Genomic DNA, 19,111 nt, shown 5'->3' with positions numbered 1-19,111 from the left:
ATGATAAAGATAACAATGATGGAAGATTATTTCATAAAGTTTGAATCCCTGTCGGAAATAAGTCGTTTTATAGTTATCAGGTGTTTTCGCCATCGGCAATTTACATCATAATAAAATAATGTAATTTACCACGAAAGTTTATTTTATGTTTCTTAAATGTTTGATCTTAATGTTATTATGCTTGATAATTTTTGTAGGTGCACACATGACAAATAGTGTTTTTAAAATGATTTTAAAAATTAAAGTTTAAACAACTATTAATTTTAACATATAAGCATTATAAAAGCGATAGAAAACATGAAAATTAAAATATTGACATTAATCGGAATAAAAAGCAACATTGTATGTGTATAATACGGCACATTCTTTAATATATAAAAATTATTAAAACATATAAAACAAATGAAATAAAATTGTTTTAAAAAACAAAGGTACATATAGTATAATTTTTAAGCATGACGTTATCAAAAGTTGGAGACGATTTTCAGTTGTTTATGCGCCATGTTAGTAAGCGAACTTTCAAGTATCGATAAAGATTCGTGAATCAGATATAAGTCATGCCTGTATGCTTTAAGTATATCACCAATAGCGTTTTTACTCTTGGATTAAAAACGATCGAAAGAAAACATAATATGAATAAATAGTATTTGTTAAACATACAACTTATAATATGATAAATTTTCCTCTTTTTTATATTATTTGTCATGTATATATTGTCAGCCTCAGAAGCTTTTCAGAAATTGCACAATTCAAACAGACTAAATTGTATAAGCATGAAACACACGCAAATTTTGACTGATACGACATTTTTTTAACACATCGCAATAGAAATAGTCTTTTGTATATTCACTCTTGTTTACATGCATACGAATAGTTTATGACTAATATTTTTAGTACATCTATTTACGCGTTCATTAAATGTACAATTTTTCTATAAAACTTTTCAACATAGCAATTTTTTATCGTTTCATACAATTACTTTTTCTCTCAACGCAAAATCCAAAAACCAGCTGAATAATTCAAGTACCATAGTAAATTTATTGCTATATTTCATGACTTTTTTGTCATTTTTTCTATTTATTAATATTATTATTATCTGATAGGCATTTCGATATTATGTTTTTTAAATGATTTTTATCGATACATATAAGTAATGATCTATTCATAGTTGAAGTACTCAAAACAAGGATGTATACATGGCGACTGTTACAATACCATAAAATTTTACTCGTTAATATCGCAACTGATTCTTCATAACATTATTCTATGTACAATGATTATAGTGAAGTTACGTCACATAATAATTATAAGTATAATTTAAATTTTCTTAAACTAGATGCAAAAATGACATAGAAAAAAATATTCTTCAAGTAATATACACGCTTGAAATAATTTTAAACACACAATAAATAATACTATTTCTGAATAAAAGGTCGCAAAACAAGTTCAATATCTTAAATTAAAGATATTCTTCTCTCATTTGAAAGTGAAATTAAATGAATTAATTCACTAATAAAAATGTGCTAAAAATTTTTACGAAAAAATCGCAAAAGATCGATGAAATACTAATCTAATAATTTTTCTAAAATTTACTGCACTAAGTGAACACTACACCTTATGCATGAACACAATGTTCAATTATTTTCGCTGCATCAGTACCTCCGATATTTTTGTTTGTTTGAGTGCTTAAAAAAGAAAAATATGAAAACATCTATAAAAAAATTCTATTTCTCTTTTTTTTTTATATTAACTAAATCAAATTTTTCAAGACACATTTAATGCGTTTTGAAAAATTTAATTAAGTGCATTTGTGAAAACTCAACACTCATGCGCGTGTTTTATGATGAAAAGCCGTTTACAAATTTTTTCATTCATAAGTCAATCGTCTCATGCCAGAGCGTATTTTAATAATTTTATTATTATAATATTATTATGCATATCAATAACTGAACTATACACAGGCATCTTTTATGATAAAAATCATTTCGTTCGCTCTGAAAAATTCATTCAAATTCTTACTACCCATCGCTGGTATTATATATACTCTATAATTAAAAAATATGTATCAAGACTGTACATATAAGGTCAAAAATGTATCCTCTTCAACGGTAACTTTTCCGGGTAAAAGAGATTTGTGTTTATAACGTATATATAATAATGCATACATATATGCAAACGTATGTACATGTTGTAAATCTTCAAGGGAAAACAGTACTACCAGTATAATCATATTATAGTAAGTTTGTTTCCAAGATAATCGATCTGCGTCTCAATACCGATTTGAATGTATTATGAAAACGCAGAGCATTATGCTTATGCAGAAGTCTTATGTATCGGAGACTTCATAGGCCATCAACCAAAATGAACATTTATCTTCTATTGCTCGTTGTTTATGAGTCGTATGATGAGGATCCATGATCATGAGCAGGACTTGGTGGCGTAGATGGATTGGAACTGTTGTTTGAGGCAATCGAGTGTCGCGGGCTACCTCCTGATACATGCTCCTACATAAAATATTCATTTAATTATCTATCTTCGATTTGAAATCAACTAAATCGACTTAAACTAAAAAAAATAAAAAAAACAAAAAAACTACTAATTTTAGAACTTTTCCATCCAACGAACGTTAGACTTCATGTACTGTACTTTAAAAATAAACTCTTACCTTGTCTTGAAGCGAAGCAATACTACCAATCGAGTGAGGTGTATGGGATCGCACGTGAGTGGAATCTGAATCGACTTGGTCGACTGGGGTACGGGGTAGAGACGGTGGGGTAGCCGTAGGTCTTGGTGGTGCTGGTCCTCTTCTTGGCGCGGAAGAACCTACAGAAAAAAAAGTATGAGAACCTAAGGTACTATTTCAAACTGTAGATTCACTCTAAAAAACACTTTAAAATATATCCGAATTATACCATTATGGGGCGAATAACCAGGATTTCGGGTCATGTGCGAACTTAATCGTCTGGTATCTGATGGTGGATGTCTCGGTGGCAGTGGTGCTGGCTTATTTGGAGGTGTTACTGTTGTGCCGTAAATCTAATAACACATTTATTTAGAATTATGCACCTTTTCTCCAAACAAGAGCTGTATTAATTTTTTAGAACTACTACATACTCGTTGTTGTGGCTGGGGCTGTGTTTGAGATACAGGCTGAGGTTGTTGAGGACTAGTGTGGAAATGCCCACTTGCATGTGTTGTTGTATATTGCTGCTGATCAGCTGTTTCTAAAGTAGTTGGCAAGTCTAATAAACGCTGGATCTATACATTCAAAATCAATTAATTTCTCGTTCCCTGTTACGTTATGTATAGTATATTAAAAACAACAAGCTTACTTGAATTCCGTTCCCAGGGCCCATGTGTGTGATATGATTAAAATTCGTTGGTGCAGATATCATTTTAGAACGTCGATCCGTCGGACGAGCAGCTCGATTGCCCTCTCGAAGCGAGAATCTTCTTCGTGGTCGAGTTATTGGTCTACCGCTTGGGTCTAAAGTTCCTCCCAAATTTAACATTTCTCCTGCAAATAAACGTATCGGAATAGGTCTCAAGTTCTAAATTTATTAAAAAATTCACATAGATACTCACGCTGCCGTATATTACCTAAATAAATAACATGTGGCATGTCGTTGATCACGCAACTAGTAAGGGAACCAGACGGATTTAATGGCTTGGCCTTCTTAACGTTTAGCGTCTGCAGCCAATCACCAGATTGACAGTCGAATACATCGATGTGCGTATCACTGTAGACCATTAAATATCCTTCACAAAAGCTGACTGCCGTGGGATAAGCTGTGTACATGATTTCGCGATCGCGGCTCTTTCTGCCTTGAGCATCAACGTATACAGCCAGTGAATAGAAAGATAGTAAATACTCTCCATTCAGTAATTCGATACATCTGAATGCATCCAATGCATTGAAAGTCATCAGATTCAATAGACTACCATTTTCTGGGTGTACTAGAGCTGTGATGAAAAGGAAATTAATTAATATTCTGAAAGCTTTTTACGATAATACACTATTTTTCAAGTTTAATCCTCACAAATAGGATGATGTTCCCCATGAATGCTGTAAATGGAAAAGCCTGAAGCATAGCCAACACAGAGGCGTCCTTCGGGTAAAATTTGCAGTGTTTGAGCTTGGCAAGGTAGCATCAGTTCTCGTAAACGCTTGTGGCGTGCCTTCGTGCGCGTTATTTCATAAATTATGACCTGAGAAGCAATCTAGAAACATGATTAACCAATTTTAGATTCAACTTATGTGATTGGCAATTATACAAAATTTGAGGAAAAAAATCTCACCTGTTTTTTTATAGCTACGCACAAACAATATGTCACAGGATTTCGCCGCATGACACCGGTCGTGAGTGCGATGCAACCTTTGGTTTCGGCCACTTTGATCCATTCGACCTCATCACCATCGAGAGCACGCACAGGCACGAGGCGCACATGACGCTGTTTGCCGCTTAGCACCACTATTAACTGTTCCTCCGTCACGTATTCAAGTTGATGAATTTTTTTACCTTCGCCCACTCTTGCAATTTCTAAAAAATTATATTCAATTTAGATACTAATACAAAGATAATCGTTAAGCATTTTTTAAAAGTTAAACAAATAATGAAATTTGAAAATATTAGATTTTCGTTTGTAAATTTAAATATTATTTAAAAATAAAATGAAAGATTTATTTTTAGCCACGCTGCGAAGCTTCATTACGCCAACCGTATCAATCTAAAGCTTCTCTAATCAATAGGTCCAGAAAAAATAATTAAACTCACCACTTCGATCTAAATCCAGGCAAAATAAACCTTCTTCGCTGCCAATGACTAGACGATCCGGATCAATAACAGCTCCAGACATGACGTTTTTAATGACAATTAGCGACAGTGTATTGTCCAACAATTCTTTCGCTCGGAATATCTTTAGAGCCATGGAAAAACAGACGTGATTATTAAATTCATGAACGTCAACAAAGCCGTTGAAAAATATTAATTGAATTAAATTTTTATAAAAACATAACATAAAATTAATAAACATATAATAATGTGAGATATCATACGGTTGTATTAGGTAGATTATTCCTTTTCAATATTCGATGTAGTTCACTGAGGGCCACTACCCATTTAGCTTTTTCACTTTCGGTATCGGCAAGCATTAACGTGTGATTTCGCACACCAGGTGGTTCCAACAATGACGTTGTTATCTGAATTGCATACACACAAACATACATGTGAAATATTTCCCTTGAAAATCGTTTGGGCCTTATTATTTATTACATGATTACTGGCGAATAATTCTTGGATGCTTATTCATTTACAGTTAAAAAAATTATACGACACTGAGGAATTTTAGTTACTTCATTTAGAACAATTACAGTTCATATCGGTCTGTCGACGTAATCTTTTTTTTAATTTCTCTTATTCAATGGCAATCAGATTAATGTACCAAGTTAAATTATTTTGTTTAAAATCGGAATAACAATTATTCAATTTAATAGGCATCGTGTTAAAAACGACAGTATTATTCACCTGCGAGGATCGCGTCATATACTTACCCTAAATATGCAGGGAATGTCTTTTTTCGTAGCGTGTATAACGTCGGAGTCGCGCACGGAACTGACGCTGAACTCCTCGTCTCGCATGTCGAGCACTTGCGACACGTAGACCGATGGCATGGCATTGCGATCGGAAATGTCGTAGAGGAAGAGCTTGAAGTCGCACACGACGACGAACTGCCTAACCCAGCCCTTCTTGACGCCACCCATTTTCGGCACCTTCACGTAGCCCTCGTACGCTGTGCCGATGCCGCGCGTTGGATCGATGCCAAGCGGTCGTTTTGCTAAAATAATGCGACCGAAGTAAGATACCGAGTTTAATTGCGAGTCAACGTTTTGTAAGAAGTTGCAGCTTACTCTGATCGTGAGGAACTGGACAGACCGATGGCACCTTCTCGCAGCACTGGACGTGACAAGCGAAACCGCAAGTCTCGCAAACGACGCCTTGGCGAATGACACCGACCATGAGAGACGTGCAATGATTGCATTTGGTGGGGCCGGTGAAGGTGCGCACGATGAATTGATGGGCCTTCGGTTTGTGTTGAAGATTCGCATAGTTGTCCGACACCGATGACTTGTTCAACATGTCGTGCGACAATGGCGATGTCGGATCCTGTTAAAGGTGGATAATGTTATTGCTTGAAAAACTTTCAAAATCATTGGGAACCGAAAAAAAGGACAGACGATATACTCACAATGCTGAGCTCGGACAAGTTACTCTTGCTGCTGGTGATGCTGGGGGCGCGATTGTCCTCGACGTCACCGTCGGCGCTATCAATGCTCCCGTGGCGCAAAGCCGCGACCGCCGCCGCCGCCGCTGCCGCTGCGCTACCGTTGCCGCCACCCATGTTACCGCCCGTGGCCGAAGAGGTCTCCTTCAAGAAGTGCTCCAGATACGACATTTGGGATGTTGGACGCTCCAGAACTGCAAAATCATAAATTACATTTTTATTTTCCGTGCAAGCCAGTCGCAATTGTAACTTTCGATCGATGAATAAAAATCAAAATTATTCGATCATAAGAAGGCAGGGTTAATGATTATTATTCGTAGTTTTCAAAGTCTTGTTAAGTTTTTGCTCAATTTCATTCAAAATTGTTGGCATTGGGTTAGGTCTTTTGGCGCTGACTCAGTATCATTTATACTGATTATCGTCAGAGAAAGGCAAGTGTAAACCATTCTTATGACACTTTACATAAAAAAAGACAATAAAACCAGCTGAGTAGTTGTTTTTCATCAAGCGAGTTTCGAGGGCAGAATTTTTTATTTGTCGGATAAGCGGTGACAAGCCATTTTTATCGTCGCATCGATCGTTTATTAACCAAGTAACTATTCATTACATGGTAGAATCATTAAAATGCAAGAACTCAATGCCTGCAGGCACTAGATCATTGCAAAATTCACACTCTCGTGTTACTAAACCGTCGCAGTGGTGATGCTTTTCATCTTATAACGGAATCAACTCACTTCTTCGACAATAAAGAACAAAACAAATGTTCAGCGGAGTCATGTTTCAGGAAAATTGGTAAGATTTAACACACTCATCGTGGCAATAAATTACTTATTTTATAGGATGGAGAGAAAACTAGCACGTGCTGCAGAAACAAAAATAAATCAACTACAAATACAAAGCAAGTCATGCAATGAGAGAGGGCGAGTTAGAAGAGAAAAAAAATACAAACAACAAGCGTATAAGATAGTATAGAATACAGGCATCGGAGTTAAAGAATATCACTACCTAAAAAACTTCATATCATAATTGGATTCGTATACGTCGTACATGGCATAGAACAATTTACCAATTATGAGATTACATGATTATTATTCAAGATCTATGAGAGATATATACACGGTTTCTTGAACTATTGATTACCTCTTTTGTACCTCTTACTTAAATTATTTACAATAAAAAATTCATCTTTGGCGCTCCTTGAATTAAATACTGAAAACACAGCGTTCTGCACTCAGAGATTGCAATGCTCTAAAGCATAATCTATTTTTTTTTTCTACGACGACCACCTCGAATGTCAGATCGTTCATGTCAGACGAACGGTTCGCTCGTTAAAATATTCAAGCTGACATTCAAGGAGAGTAGAGCAGCAGCAGTTAACAGCTTCAAACAATCCACAGCAAACGAAAAACTCAATTCCCGCTGATATTTGCTACTGCCGTTGCAGGAGAGCGGAGGCACGGCCAATTTTTTTTTATCGCATCAACTTCGAGTTGGCATATTGTGTGTTGTAGTAGGCAGCATGAGCAGCGATCTGTCAACGATCGTACGTGTATGTGTATGTTTATTTTTTTTATACATAACTGTATATCTGGGAGGTCTCAAAATTCAAGCCATCGTCAATGGGCAATCATACGTGAGAATGTGTCACACACACGCACAATTTTTTAAAATTTTTGTTTTGGTAATGGGGAGGATTGATGCGCGGGGAAATCCAGCAGCGCGCAGCATCGATCGCGTGTTTTTTTTTTGGGCTCTTTACCGGGCGACGTTAAACGGCTTCCGCAACCGAGGACAACATTCGGACGCATCAATTCGGGCATATGTCCTTGGACCACGAGGACTCGCCTCGGCTGCACGTGTCCTCGTTGCTGCTGCTGCTGATGTTGCTTAGATAATAGTAGTCGTTGGTGCAGATCGTCGATGCCAACGTTGATATCATCGTCGTTGTTGTTGTTGTCGTTGTTGTTGAAGAGCAGCGGCAGCTCGAGGCAGATTGGAGGCCCGTCGTTAGCTGCTGTCACAAATACAGTTTGATGATGAGCAATAAGAGGCCCCAGACACAGCTCGTTACGCCGATAAATAGAGGCACTTTGCAAGCTAGAATTGCCAAACAGAAACAAGAAAAAACAAAACGATACCATTGTTCTCTCTAGCTGTTACAACCCTGAGTTTATACGGTATCTCAGCTCGTATGTGTGTTTTTTATCCCTATTTTTTTCGTTCGATCTTCGTTCAGACTTTTGTTTCAGCCTTGTGCGATCGCAGTCCTTGTTTGGTTTTTAATTTTTGCTCCTACATTTGCGCAAATCGCAGATTCAATTATTTGTAATGACACCGTCCTTGCTAATTTTTCATTTTCAAGCGGTGTAAAATTTTTTACACTTCTTATGATAATTTTCGCGATTCCTTGTGTACCCTATGTGCACTTGTTGTTAAGTCTAAAATTAATCAGCTTAGAGTGGAAAAGTGACTTTTGTAAGTTGAATTATTTGTAAGTGTAAAGACGTTGTTATCAGTGGAAATAACTTGAGTAGTCCTGTCTCTCTGGAAAATTTCTCTATGCTTTAAAAGTGTCATTCAAGCTTTCGATTATAATAAGAGAAATTTTCCATTCAAGACACTAACATGCTTGTAACTTTTTTTGAGTCTTAATTTTGAATATTTTCATTGCAAATCAAACACACGTCTTACTTATCAGCAGTCCTTTTCCAATGATTTACTTAATTATGGGTCACGATGTATCTTTTTTCATGTATTTCTCAACTGTACATGCTCATCCCTATAAATTAATCATTTTTAACAATTTGTGTCTAAATAGGTATAAATTTATATCTTCCTAACTGTGATAGCAGTGATGAAATAGAATCTTCATGTATGACTAGAGAAAATTATGACAAGAAAAAAGTTGATTTTCCATAAAAAAGAATAGTTTTTTTATTCATAAAGATGGTGAGAGTCCAGTCTTATCACAGATAGTATGAAAGCAATAGAACTATATAATACACATGCGCGAAATTTAGTTGATTTCAAGAAAAAACTAATAAGAAGATATATAGATAGTGAAAAATGATAAAGTCAAGAGGATTTAGAAGTGATTCGTATATGCCTACATTATATTTTAAATAAATGCATTCGTTTCAAAGTTAAAACTTTAAAGAACTTCCTAAGTCATTCAATGATCAATCATTAAAAAACAAAATATATTATTGACACCCGATTCAGAAATGAATTGAATTTAATCAATTAATTATCTAACTTATAAATTTTCTGTGTTACAATTTCAAAAAATTGATTTTTAACAAGCAACTATGCACATTAATAAAAGTCACATGAACGACTCGAAATTTTGGTACGTTACACGTACAAGTCTTGGAAAATGATAATAATTTTCAACTTTCAAATCCTCTTGGACGCTTACAAAGAGTCTGTAGTGACAGTGCGGAAGAACAAGTATATTCTTCGTGCCAATATATAAAGTGAAAACAAGGCGAGACTACGTGTCACTCAAAGATACAGTAAAAAATACTAAATCTAATTATAACATTCACCACTAAATACAAAATGGCTAAAAAAAGTTTTTTTTTGATTTTTCGAACCTTTTACGGTAGTCCATACCGTGACTTGAAAAAATAATCGTTTAACAAAAATCATTCATGAGGACCGATGTTTACGATAAAAAATATTTTAAAATAAAAAACACCTAAAAAATTGGCGTCGCTCGCAAAAAAACACACGCAACATTCTTCTACGAAAGTTTATCGGACCAAACGGCCGACAAGTTTGTAAAATAAATAGGTACCCGGGATAAAGGCAGCCTGTACCATTAGCAAGGCCAAAAATGTACTTCTACCAAAGGATTGTGCTACTTTCTTAGAATTTCCATGATTGTTGTTGCTACTACGTTCAATTGGGTACTTACAGCCGTCGCCGGTGTCTAAGCGGCTTTGAAGGTCTTTGATCTGTAAATCTTTGCGTCTCATGTCGTGTGACATTCCCTCCATACGATGGCGCAGCTCAAGCAGTTCCCTAAAAACATTAGAAGTGTCATGGTTAAGTTAGCTCGTTTTTTCTCTTCATTACGACTGGTAAAATTGGACTTACTTTTGAGCAGCTATATGATCAGAACGAGTTTTTGTAAGCTCTTCCGATATAGCCTGCTTTGCTTGGATTTCGCTTTGAAGCGAGCTCTGCAGGTTGAGCAGTTCCATCTTATCGAGTTTTTGCGATCTTCTGTTACGCCAGTTCTTGACTTCCGTGTTATTAGCATTGCTACCAATACCAGCTCCACCCGAATGTTTCAAGAATTCTAATTCTTCCGTCATCTTCGTGGCGAGAGCTTGAAGATATCCTCTGGCATCTTTTTCATCGGAAACCCACTGAATGATTTCGGTAATTTGTGCCTCCCACTGGGCAATGGCCTCCTTTTTGTTCCTGAGCTCTTCATATTCGTCTTCAAGCGATCTGCGCTCGCTTTGAATTCGAAGGACGCTGTCGTTCAAGGAGTCAAGTTCAAGCATAAGCTTTTTATTTTCCTCCATCAGCATCATCCTTTCTCGATCATGTCGACGGCTTAGTTCGCTAATTGTTTCTTCGCTGTCAGTTATATTTTCTAATCGGGCATTATCTAATTTTTCTTTTGTTACATGTACTTCGCGCTCCAGTAACTCACGGCGAGTTTCTGCTTCGGCCAATTGTTCTTGAAGTCCACGAACTTCTTGATTAAATCTGTAAATAAAATAAAAAATTGTTTAGGTATAGTATAATACATGAGTATAAGTATAAAAGCAACGAGCCGATGAAATTAGAAATAATGGCTAACCTTAATTGTTGTTGATTTAGATTATCATTGTACTGAACTTCAAGTTTTTCAACTTCTGCCTTCAGCCGATTTATTTCTTGAGTGGCCATAGCATGATTCGCGCTCGTATCGTTGCCGCTTGCTCTTTGCCTAATTTTTTCTGTTTCTTCTTGCATTTGCTTGCAGTATTCTTCACTGCGTTCTCTCAACTTTCTTTCCTTACCCGTTTCAGCGATTGCCTCTTCTATTCTGCCTTCTAATTCTCGTCGCAGTTTTTCAGCTTTACGAATGTCCCCCCGTAAACTGTCAACTTTTTGCATGGCTTGCTCCAGTTCTTCTTCCTTATCTCGAACCTGGCGTGATAACTTTTGTTTTTGTGATCGAAGTTCGGACAGTTTATCCGTTACCTCGGTATACTCTTCCATTGCTAATTTACGTTGTGTTAACGCATCCTTCAATTCTTTGTCTTGTTGCTTCAACCTTTCCAGAGTATCGAGTTTTTCCTTTACGATTTCCTCTTTTTCTGCTCGTAGAGTTCGAACGAGATTCTCCAATTCTCTGATTTTTGACATGTCGCCGCCGTCAATTGCCCTTAATTCGCGAGGCACCTCCAAAGATTTCAGCTGAGATTCTAATTCTGTTAAAAATACAAAATCATTTTGTATTTTTTTATTGCAATTTCAATTGTATAAAAATAGTACACAGTGGTTATGTAACTAAAAATAAAAAGGCACACTTTATACATTTATACTACGTACCACAATTTCTTTTAGTCAAAACATTTATTTCGTCTTGTAATTTTCGCGTCGCATTGTTGGAGTCAGGCGATACTGTGGTCATAGTTGTTGACGCATGACTAACGCTTATTTGATTCCTCAACTCGGCTACCGTCTGAAGCAACTGCGCATTTTCTTCCTCCAACATCTTCTCCTTTAAACTCTTATCTTTTTGTGAGTGTTGTGGTAGCATACCCAACTCCGATATACAGCTGTTAATAGGTACAATCATCGATATAAATTCCGATGAATAGATTATATACAAAGATAAAAAGTTTGATATCGCACCTTCCTTGTGTGAAGCTGAATCCAACAAATGGAAGATGTAGAGCAGAAAAAGCTGAGTTAGCTGACGGTGGGACCGCATCGGAGCTACGCACGTCGTTATCATCAACATCGAAATTAGATGTGTCCGTTGGCGAGGATACTTCAGGAACGTAAGGGGGTAAATTATTTCGTAATTGTTCCCAATCAACTCCATGAAACCATGGATGTTTCTGTAAGCAAAATTATTTACGTTTTTCAGCATCGTCTGATGTCAAAAGTGACAATTAAGATTCAATAGAAACACTTATGCATTACCTTGAAATCGTCGATTCCATTCTGACCTAATCTAAATTCCGAACTACAGATCAATTTTCGCATCAGATCTTTAGCTTCCTCAGATACTTCATAAATATCTTCCGTTGGGAAGTCAAAGCAATTCTATGAATATTTATAAACAGTTATTATTAAATCGAACTCAGAGTTTTCATGTTACTGTTTTACAAACACATCTTACCTTGTGATTCATAATTTTGCCATAAGTTTCGACTAGAGATTCAGCATAAAAAGGAGTTTCCCCATATAGCATTTCGTACATGCAAACACCCAAAGACCACCAATCACATTCCGGACCGTATCTACCCTGACCATCTTCCATGGCTCGGAGGATTTCGGGAGAAATGTAATCTGGCGTACCAACGGCTACGTTGCTTTGCACTGTACCGTCATCAAAAAGTCTCAAACACGAACCAAAATCGGCTAGTCTTATGTGGCCATTGGCATCGAGTAAAACATTATCGGGTTTTATATCTCGATGCACATATTTTAGATCGTGTATTGAGCCTATTGCTAACACCATTTCAGCTATGTAGAAACGAGCCATGTCTTCTGGAAGTCTATCTTCGAATTTACTGAGTAAAGTTAATAAGTCACCTCCACAATAGTAGTCCATAACCAGGTACTGAAAAAACAATAATATTGCAATGAAAAAACTAAGCATAATAATAAATACAAAGATTTAAAAAATGTATCTTACTAAATTATTGTCATCCTGGAAGGCATAATGTAAATTAGTTATCCATCTGCGATCTCCATAAACGAGTACATCACGTTCTTCTCTGAAGCAAGCCGTTTCGGCTCTTTTTAACATTTCCCATTTGTTGAGGATTTTCATGGCGAAGACTTTGTCGCTGCCACGCATTTTGACGACACATACTTCGCCAAAGGCTCCACGGCCAATAACCTTCACTATTTCAAAGTCTTCACGAGCCAGCTGCAAGTTTTTTATGGACGTTGCCACTGGTTTAACTGTGGAAGAAAGAAATGTTCACTATATAACAATGTTTTGGTTTTTTTTGTTTTGATGCCGTCTAAAGAAGTCTTTGGTTTATTATTAGCTATTGGCAATCAATTGGCATCTCAGTTCATTGATCTAAATATATATAAGTACTTTTTTCATTCTTTAAATGCACATTTAATTTTTGGGTTTGCTAACTATTAAAAGTTCAATGCAGTTTTATTTGAATTCATTTTATCCATCAATGTCTGAAAGGAATTTATTCTTTCATTCCCAGAAAATTCAACGTTGTAGTCTATTTATACATAAAAAGTATTTGTGTGTTGAGATGTTTATGAAGACAGCAATGGATTGTTAATTCAACATACATTTTTTCCAGAGAAAAAATAAACAACTTGTAAAATTTATTGCTACTCTAATATAGATTGAAGGTTAAAACTTATTCTTGTGGAAAAAGCTTTTCAACAACTTACCAAATTCAATGAAATCTGAAACTGTTTTTTCACGCCTCAAAGAAGAATTGCAGCATTCATCGTATAAAACCAACAGAATATCTATAAGTGTTTCGATTGAAAAAGTGTGGCCCATTCTACCACCCTGGACTGGACCACCAACGAACAGGGCCTCTAATTGACGCAGCCTGGCATTTATGCCTGAAAAAGACAATGATGGATGTAGACAACAAATATTGCCAATTATATACTTTTGAATTACTTGTATCTTAAGAAAAGCGTACCATCTTTGTTATTTGTTTTTGTGGACTTTGACATGTTGTTGGATGAAGGATGATTATAATTATGCAATGTTTCTGACACGATCACAGGTGCTCTGGACAAGCTCTCAACACGTTCGTTCAGTGCTACTTCTGTCATCTTTGAAAATAATGATATATTTTCTAGACTTTGAATTCATTACAGAAAGATGATTTGCTGCAAATAAAAAATCATCAGATTAGTTATTTAATTTTTCTACTGATTATAAAATTCTATTTATGAATTTAATTTATTTCAAAAAGAGAGAGAAGTACATATGATTACAAAGTACACAGAGAATTGGAACCAAAATGAATCATTACTTCAATCAAATGAAATTTGATTGATGCTCTATACTTTTAATTGACTATTAAGACAATACATGTCTCAAACTTGATAGAAAAATTAGTCAATAAAGAATGAAAAACTCTTTTTCAAATAAACTTGACATACGTCAGTGATGTAAAAAAAAAGGGAAAAAAAGCTACATTAATACTTTTCCCGCAAGCATACGATTCTCTCTCTTTCTCTCTGAGCTTCTCCACGTCGAGCCAAGAGAGCTCTCAATCAAATTAATAACAAAATTCCGACGATTTCCACGGTAAAAATCTTACATAATCCCGAGGAAAGCTCGCGAACTCACACACGCACAATGCAACAAACATGACGACGACGACGACGTTTTCCTCGCAAGAGGCATTCGAGAATCTCACAAGCTGAGTACCTTCTAGCAATGCGAAAGCTTATACATCACGCACACACTCGGAGAGCCGAGAGAAGCACACACATGTCTGCGGCAGTAGAGAGGCATGAGCAGCAGTAGCAGCAGAACGAGCTAGACTTGGTCGTCGTCTTACATATGAGTATAAAGCGCTCTCCGGGCACGCTTTGGTAAATAAAAAGTCCTATGTCGTACAGTAAGTATTAGACCAAAATAGCCAAGGGGCGCGCGTATATTGCTCTTGCGTTTCTCTCTCTCTCTCTATCTCACTCTTTCTCCTACCCACACAAGCATACACAGTTGGAGTACACATCATGCCAGTGGTGTGTATATATACTCTCTTCTCTCCGTATAGATGCTCTATACATCCTGCCCCCCAGAGTATATAAGTATATGATAATTTTGACTAGAGCAGCAGCAGCAGCAGCAGCAGCTATGTGCACGAATCGCCACGAGCTTTTTCTTCGGCGAGCTTCTCGCGTACAGTAGGTATACTTCGCTTCCGATCCGAAAGAGACGACGACTAAACATCCAACGCTTCGTTTAGCCGCACTAGAGTGGGCTTTTTGGTTTCGCTTACATGCGACGACCGGTATTATATATACGTATTCAATCGAGAGATTGGATAAACAATGAGGAAATCGCTTTTATTTATTCATCTTTTTTTCCGTTGTTTTTTTTCGAAAGCCAATAAAAATAACCCGATCGAGCATGTGCGGCTCTAATACGCACACACAGGCGTATACACCGGGAGTAGTATTATTATAGCATACCTGAACGATGAGAGCTGAATCTCGATTTAGTCTCTCTTTCTCTCTCTTACACTCTTGTCTCTCTCTCTCTCTCGCGAGTTATACATACGGTGTATGTATACTCTCTCGCACGTACACTGCACGTAAGCTGTGTGTATATAGATACACACCTGGGCTATTTTTAACTCATTCTCTCTCTCGCACTCTCGTGTTCTCGCATCAGATTTTCTATATCTAACGTCGTCTGTCTCCCTTGATAAACGTAGTATATCGTCTCTCTCTTGTTTGGCATCTGCGTGTTATAATACGTATACGAAGTGTGTGATGTATGTATTACGTTTTTTGTATTAAAATATATATAAAGCTTCCGACGATAATCAGACAGACCGATCGTAAACAATGGGCTAACAGCCAATCTCTAGAAGCCGAAGAATCTTATTCTCGCGATCGATTTCTCGAGTTGGCTGACGACGACGAGAAAGAGGCGAGTAACAAAAATGTGCGTGATAGAGAGATATATTTATAAGGTACTGTACTGCACACGCACACGCGAGGGTGAACACACGCGTAGCTCCCAACTAAATAGATATATAAAAACAGAAGGAGAGACGCACACGAGAGATTACTTACGAAGAAAAACCGGAGCGATCGCCAAGCCCGCGCGCAACTATACACAGCGACTGACGTATCCTCAAAATTCGAAAGCGTATTTACGTTGTGTGGCACAAAAGGGGCTTGACGTGTGTTTCATTCTGTCGTTATTGTTATTATTCATTCATCAACGGCGAGCGTTGAAGGGTTGCCATGCGTGCGTAAATTATGCATAGTGTATTTATAACAACAAAACTATTTTACGCGATAGGTGCGGGAGAGAAAGAGAGAGCGAGCAACTATCAGGTATAGCCAAGAGTCGTAAACGTGTCCGTACGTTTTCCCGAGTATTAAGGTAATAAGTTCTGTGCTGACTTCGTAGAATTTGCGCAGAAAAATGGAAAGAAGAAGAAAAAGTTCGCACGAAAATCGATCGTAGCTAAACGCGAAATTCACTCCGCGATGACATCGGCTGTCGTATCCGCGTATCGCGTGTGTGTGTGTGTGTGTCTGTGTGCATAGTATAGATACTTGGAACGCGAATAGAGGAGTGCATGGCGTTGTATACATTGTGTCCGAGAGCAAGACAAAAAGTTTAAAAGGGGCCCCCCAGTGCCTCGGTACTAGATAGTATGTAGATCATCGCACTCTTGCATTGTACCTATATATCCGCACACACTCACTCACTCACTCACACATCTTACGTTCGCCCATGTATATATTCTACAACTACGTGTAGCAGCAGCACAGAGAGCTACAAAAAAAAATAAGATACTAATCACGGCTCTTTTACGAACAGGTTTAAGCCAGGGCATTAAAAGTATTAGGCCCATGGAGCGAGAAAAAGAACTATCGAAATTATGCGTGACAATCGACGCGTGTGTATGTATAATATGCCTACGTGTGTGAGTAAATGTCTCTTATGCTGAGTCCGGAGTCGTGTGCGTCAGCAGCACAGGTGTAAAAATCCCTTACCTAAACACGATGGCGATCGCTCGTACTACTACACATTATTTGCCGAAGCCAGCCGATGACGACTCGCACACGATGCAGCACAAAAGAGTCCTCGGTCGCGAATAAATATCGCGCATGCATGAATTATTACACGCGTACTTATATATCGTCGTTAAAACCAGCGCTACGTATTCTTTCTCGCTAAACGGCGACGACCTCGTTATAACCTAGACACTATAATCGCTCTCCTCTTTCTCGCGAGCTATACATTGTAAGGCAGCACTAGCAGTAGATAGTTACAGCAGCACGCAAAACTACACACTCCGCGGAGTTTCGTGTATATAAATATATAGACGTGTATATACAACGCACTTATACACTCACGTTATAAATGTATGTACGAGATAGGGAAGCAGCAGCATCAGCAACATACATATTGTAGTACTATGTAGTACACAGCCGCCGCTTCAACCGCACTGTATATCGAGGAGTCGGGCGCGAGAGACGCGCGATGTTGAAAAGAGACGATGCTGATGCTGATGATGATGTTGCAGAATGCGCAGCACCGACTCTCGAGACTCGATCTTTCTCCAAATATTTTCTCAACACTCTCCTCGCGCACTGCACACGCTAGCCCGTCCCGTCCCGTCTCTCTCTCTTTCGCACTAACTCTTGTGGTGTGTGTATAATGTGCGCCGCTGCTTTACGAGCGATATAGGACTCGGTCGCGACGAGAGACGACGACGACGACGACGATGTCGGGATTACACATATACAACATATGTATATATAGTTACATATAGGTGTGTACACACGGCTTCGATGATGTATATATATATAGGATGTAATATATCAGACGTGGCTCGCGGACTTCTTTTTCTTCTTCCAGGACGTCGTATTACTGGTGATGCTACTGCTAATACTAGTCGTGCTCGCGGACAACGACGCACGAATGGCCTTTGCTCTCCGCATTGTCGACGCTCAACATTTGCCGATTCTATAATATCGCACCGAACGCATCATCGTCGTCACATAAACATTCTGACTAATATCCACTACGTACGATACACGATTCGGAGTCCGCGTTACAGGATATGTAAGGGGATATATTTGCGAATATATACTATAGATAAAATGTGATGTGTGTGTTTGTGTGTACTGTACGTACCGACTACACTAGGTGCACTACTGCTGCCGCTGTCGCTGCTGCCTGCTGCTGCAGCTCGCAGCTCCGAACGTCGAAATTTTCACTGCACATTATGCACAGCACAGCACTGAGCGCGCACAAACACACGCACACACACACGTATACACGGCTTTGGAGCTCGCTTTGCACTCGCGCACATATATACACAGTATGTATACTACTGCATGCACAACACACACGACGTTGCATACATATATATGTATATCTATATAGGTACCCTACAGTTCGTGCGCGCGGATGCAGCAGCAGCAACTGGCGGCGGCTGCAGCGCGGCGGCGACACAACGACGACAACGACAGCGACGTCAGTCACAACTGCACATAGGTACAATGCATCGTCGTGTAACAATATATATATATAGGTATATATGTGTATCAGAGAGAGATCGCGTAAATCACAATATGTACTACTACCTATGATGAGAGCTGCGATTTATAAACACAGCACACCGCACCGCGAGACTGCGCTCGGCGCTCTTGTGTCAGCTGCGTGTGTGTGTGTGCGTTAAAAACTGCGCGGAGTCGCTCCGACCTAATCTCCCTCGCAGCACAGCGCTGTGTATATAGTAGTATAGTGACACACGTTTTTTTCTCTCTCTCTCTCTCTTTCTCTCGGTATTAAATGTAGGTGAAAATGTCAATGGCCAGATGTAGCGATGGAGGGCCCGTCGTTTCGTCGACTCGGATACGCGTCATGTTGTTTTTTTCCTCTATCTCT

General features: G+C 38.0%; 1 protein-coding gene across 7 annotated transcripts; it reads right to left on the bottom strand.

The window, feature by feature from the left end:
* Window positions 1-669: 669 nt before the first annotated feature.
* LOC106656663 (serine/threonine-protein kinase Genghis Khan) lies at window positions 670-18,323 on the bottom strand. 7 transcript variants are annotated; one of them, XM_014377747.2, is made up of 24 exons: window positions 17,572-18,323; window positions 14,154-14,346; window positions 13,891-14,070; window positions 13,157-13,428; window positions 12,638-13,081; window positions 12,439-12,561; window positions 12,145-12,353; window positions 11,839-12,068; window positions 11,102-11,717; window positions 10,384-11,007; window positions 10,202-10,308; window positions 6,247-6,476; window positions 5,909-6,164; window positions 5,552-5,835; window positions 5,057-5,200; window positions 4,776-4,917; window positions 4,300-4,541; window positions 4,041-4,221; window positions 3,586-3,963; window positions 3,333-3,517; window positions 3,115-3,258; window positions 2,913-3,036; window positions 2,666-2,823; window positions 670-2,504 (listed from the first exon to the last, which is right to left on the bottom strand). In XM_014377747.2, exons 2-24 carry the CDS (start codon window positions 14,287-14,289, stop codon window positions 2,391-2,393), a joined length of 5,523 nt encoding a protein of 1,840 aa, XP_014233233.1. In that variant the 5' UTR covers window positions 14,290-14,346; window positions 17,572-18,323; the 3' UTR covers window positions 670-2,390. The 7 variants fall into 7 exon arrangements, with proteins under 7 accessions (XP_014233233.1, XP_014233238.1, XP_014233226.1 ...); XM_014377752.2 differs by lacking the exon at window positions 17,572-18,323 and adding an exon at window positions 17,209-17,475; XM_014377740.2 differs by lacking the exon at window positions 17,572-18,323 and adding an exon at window positions 16,273-16,336.
* Window positions 18,324-19,111: the final 788 nt, after the last annotated feature.

This window comes from Trichogramma pretiosum, unplaced genomic scaffold (genome assembly GCF_000599845.2).
Source record: "Trichogramma pretiosum strain Unisexual culture from Peru unplaced genomic scaffold, Tpre_2.0 scaffold1, whole genome shotgun sequence".
Taxonomy (NCBI): Eukaryota; Metazoa; Arthropoda; class Insecta; order Hymenoptera; family Trichogrammatidae; genus Trichogramma; species Trichogramma pretiosum.
The sequence above is the reverse complement of the archived record's forward strand: the minus strand, read 5'-3'. Positions and strand labels throughout refer to the sequence as shown.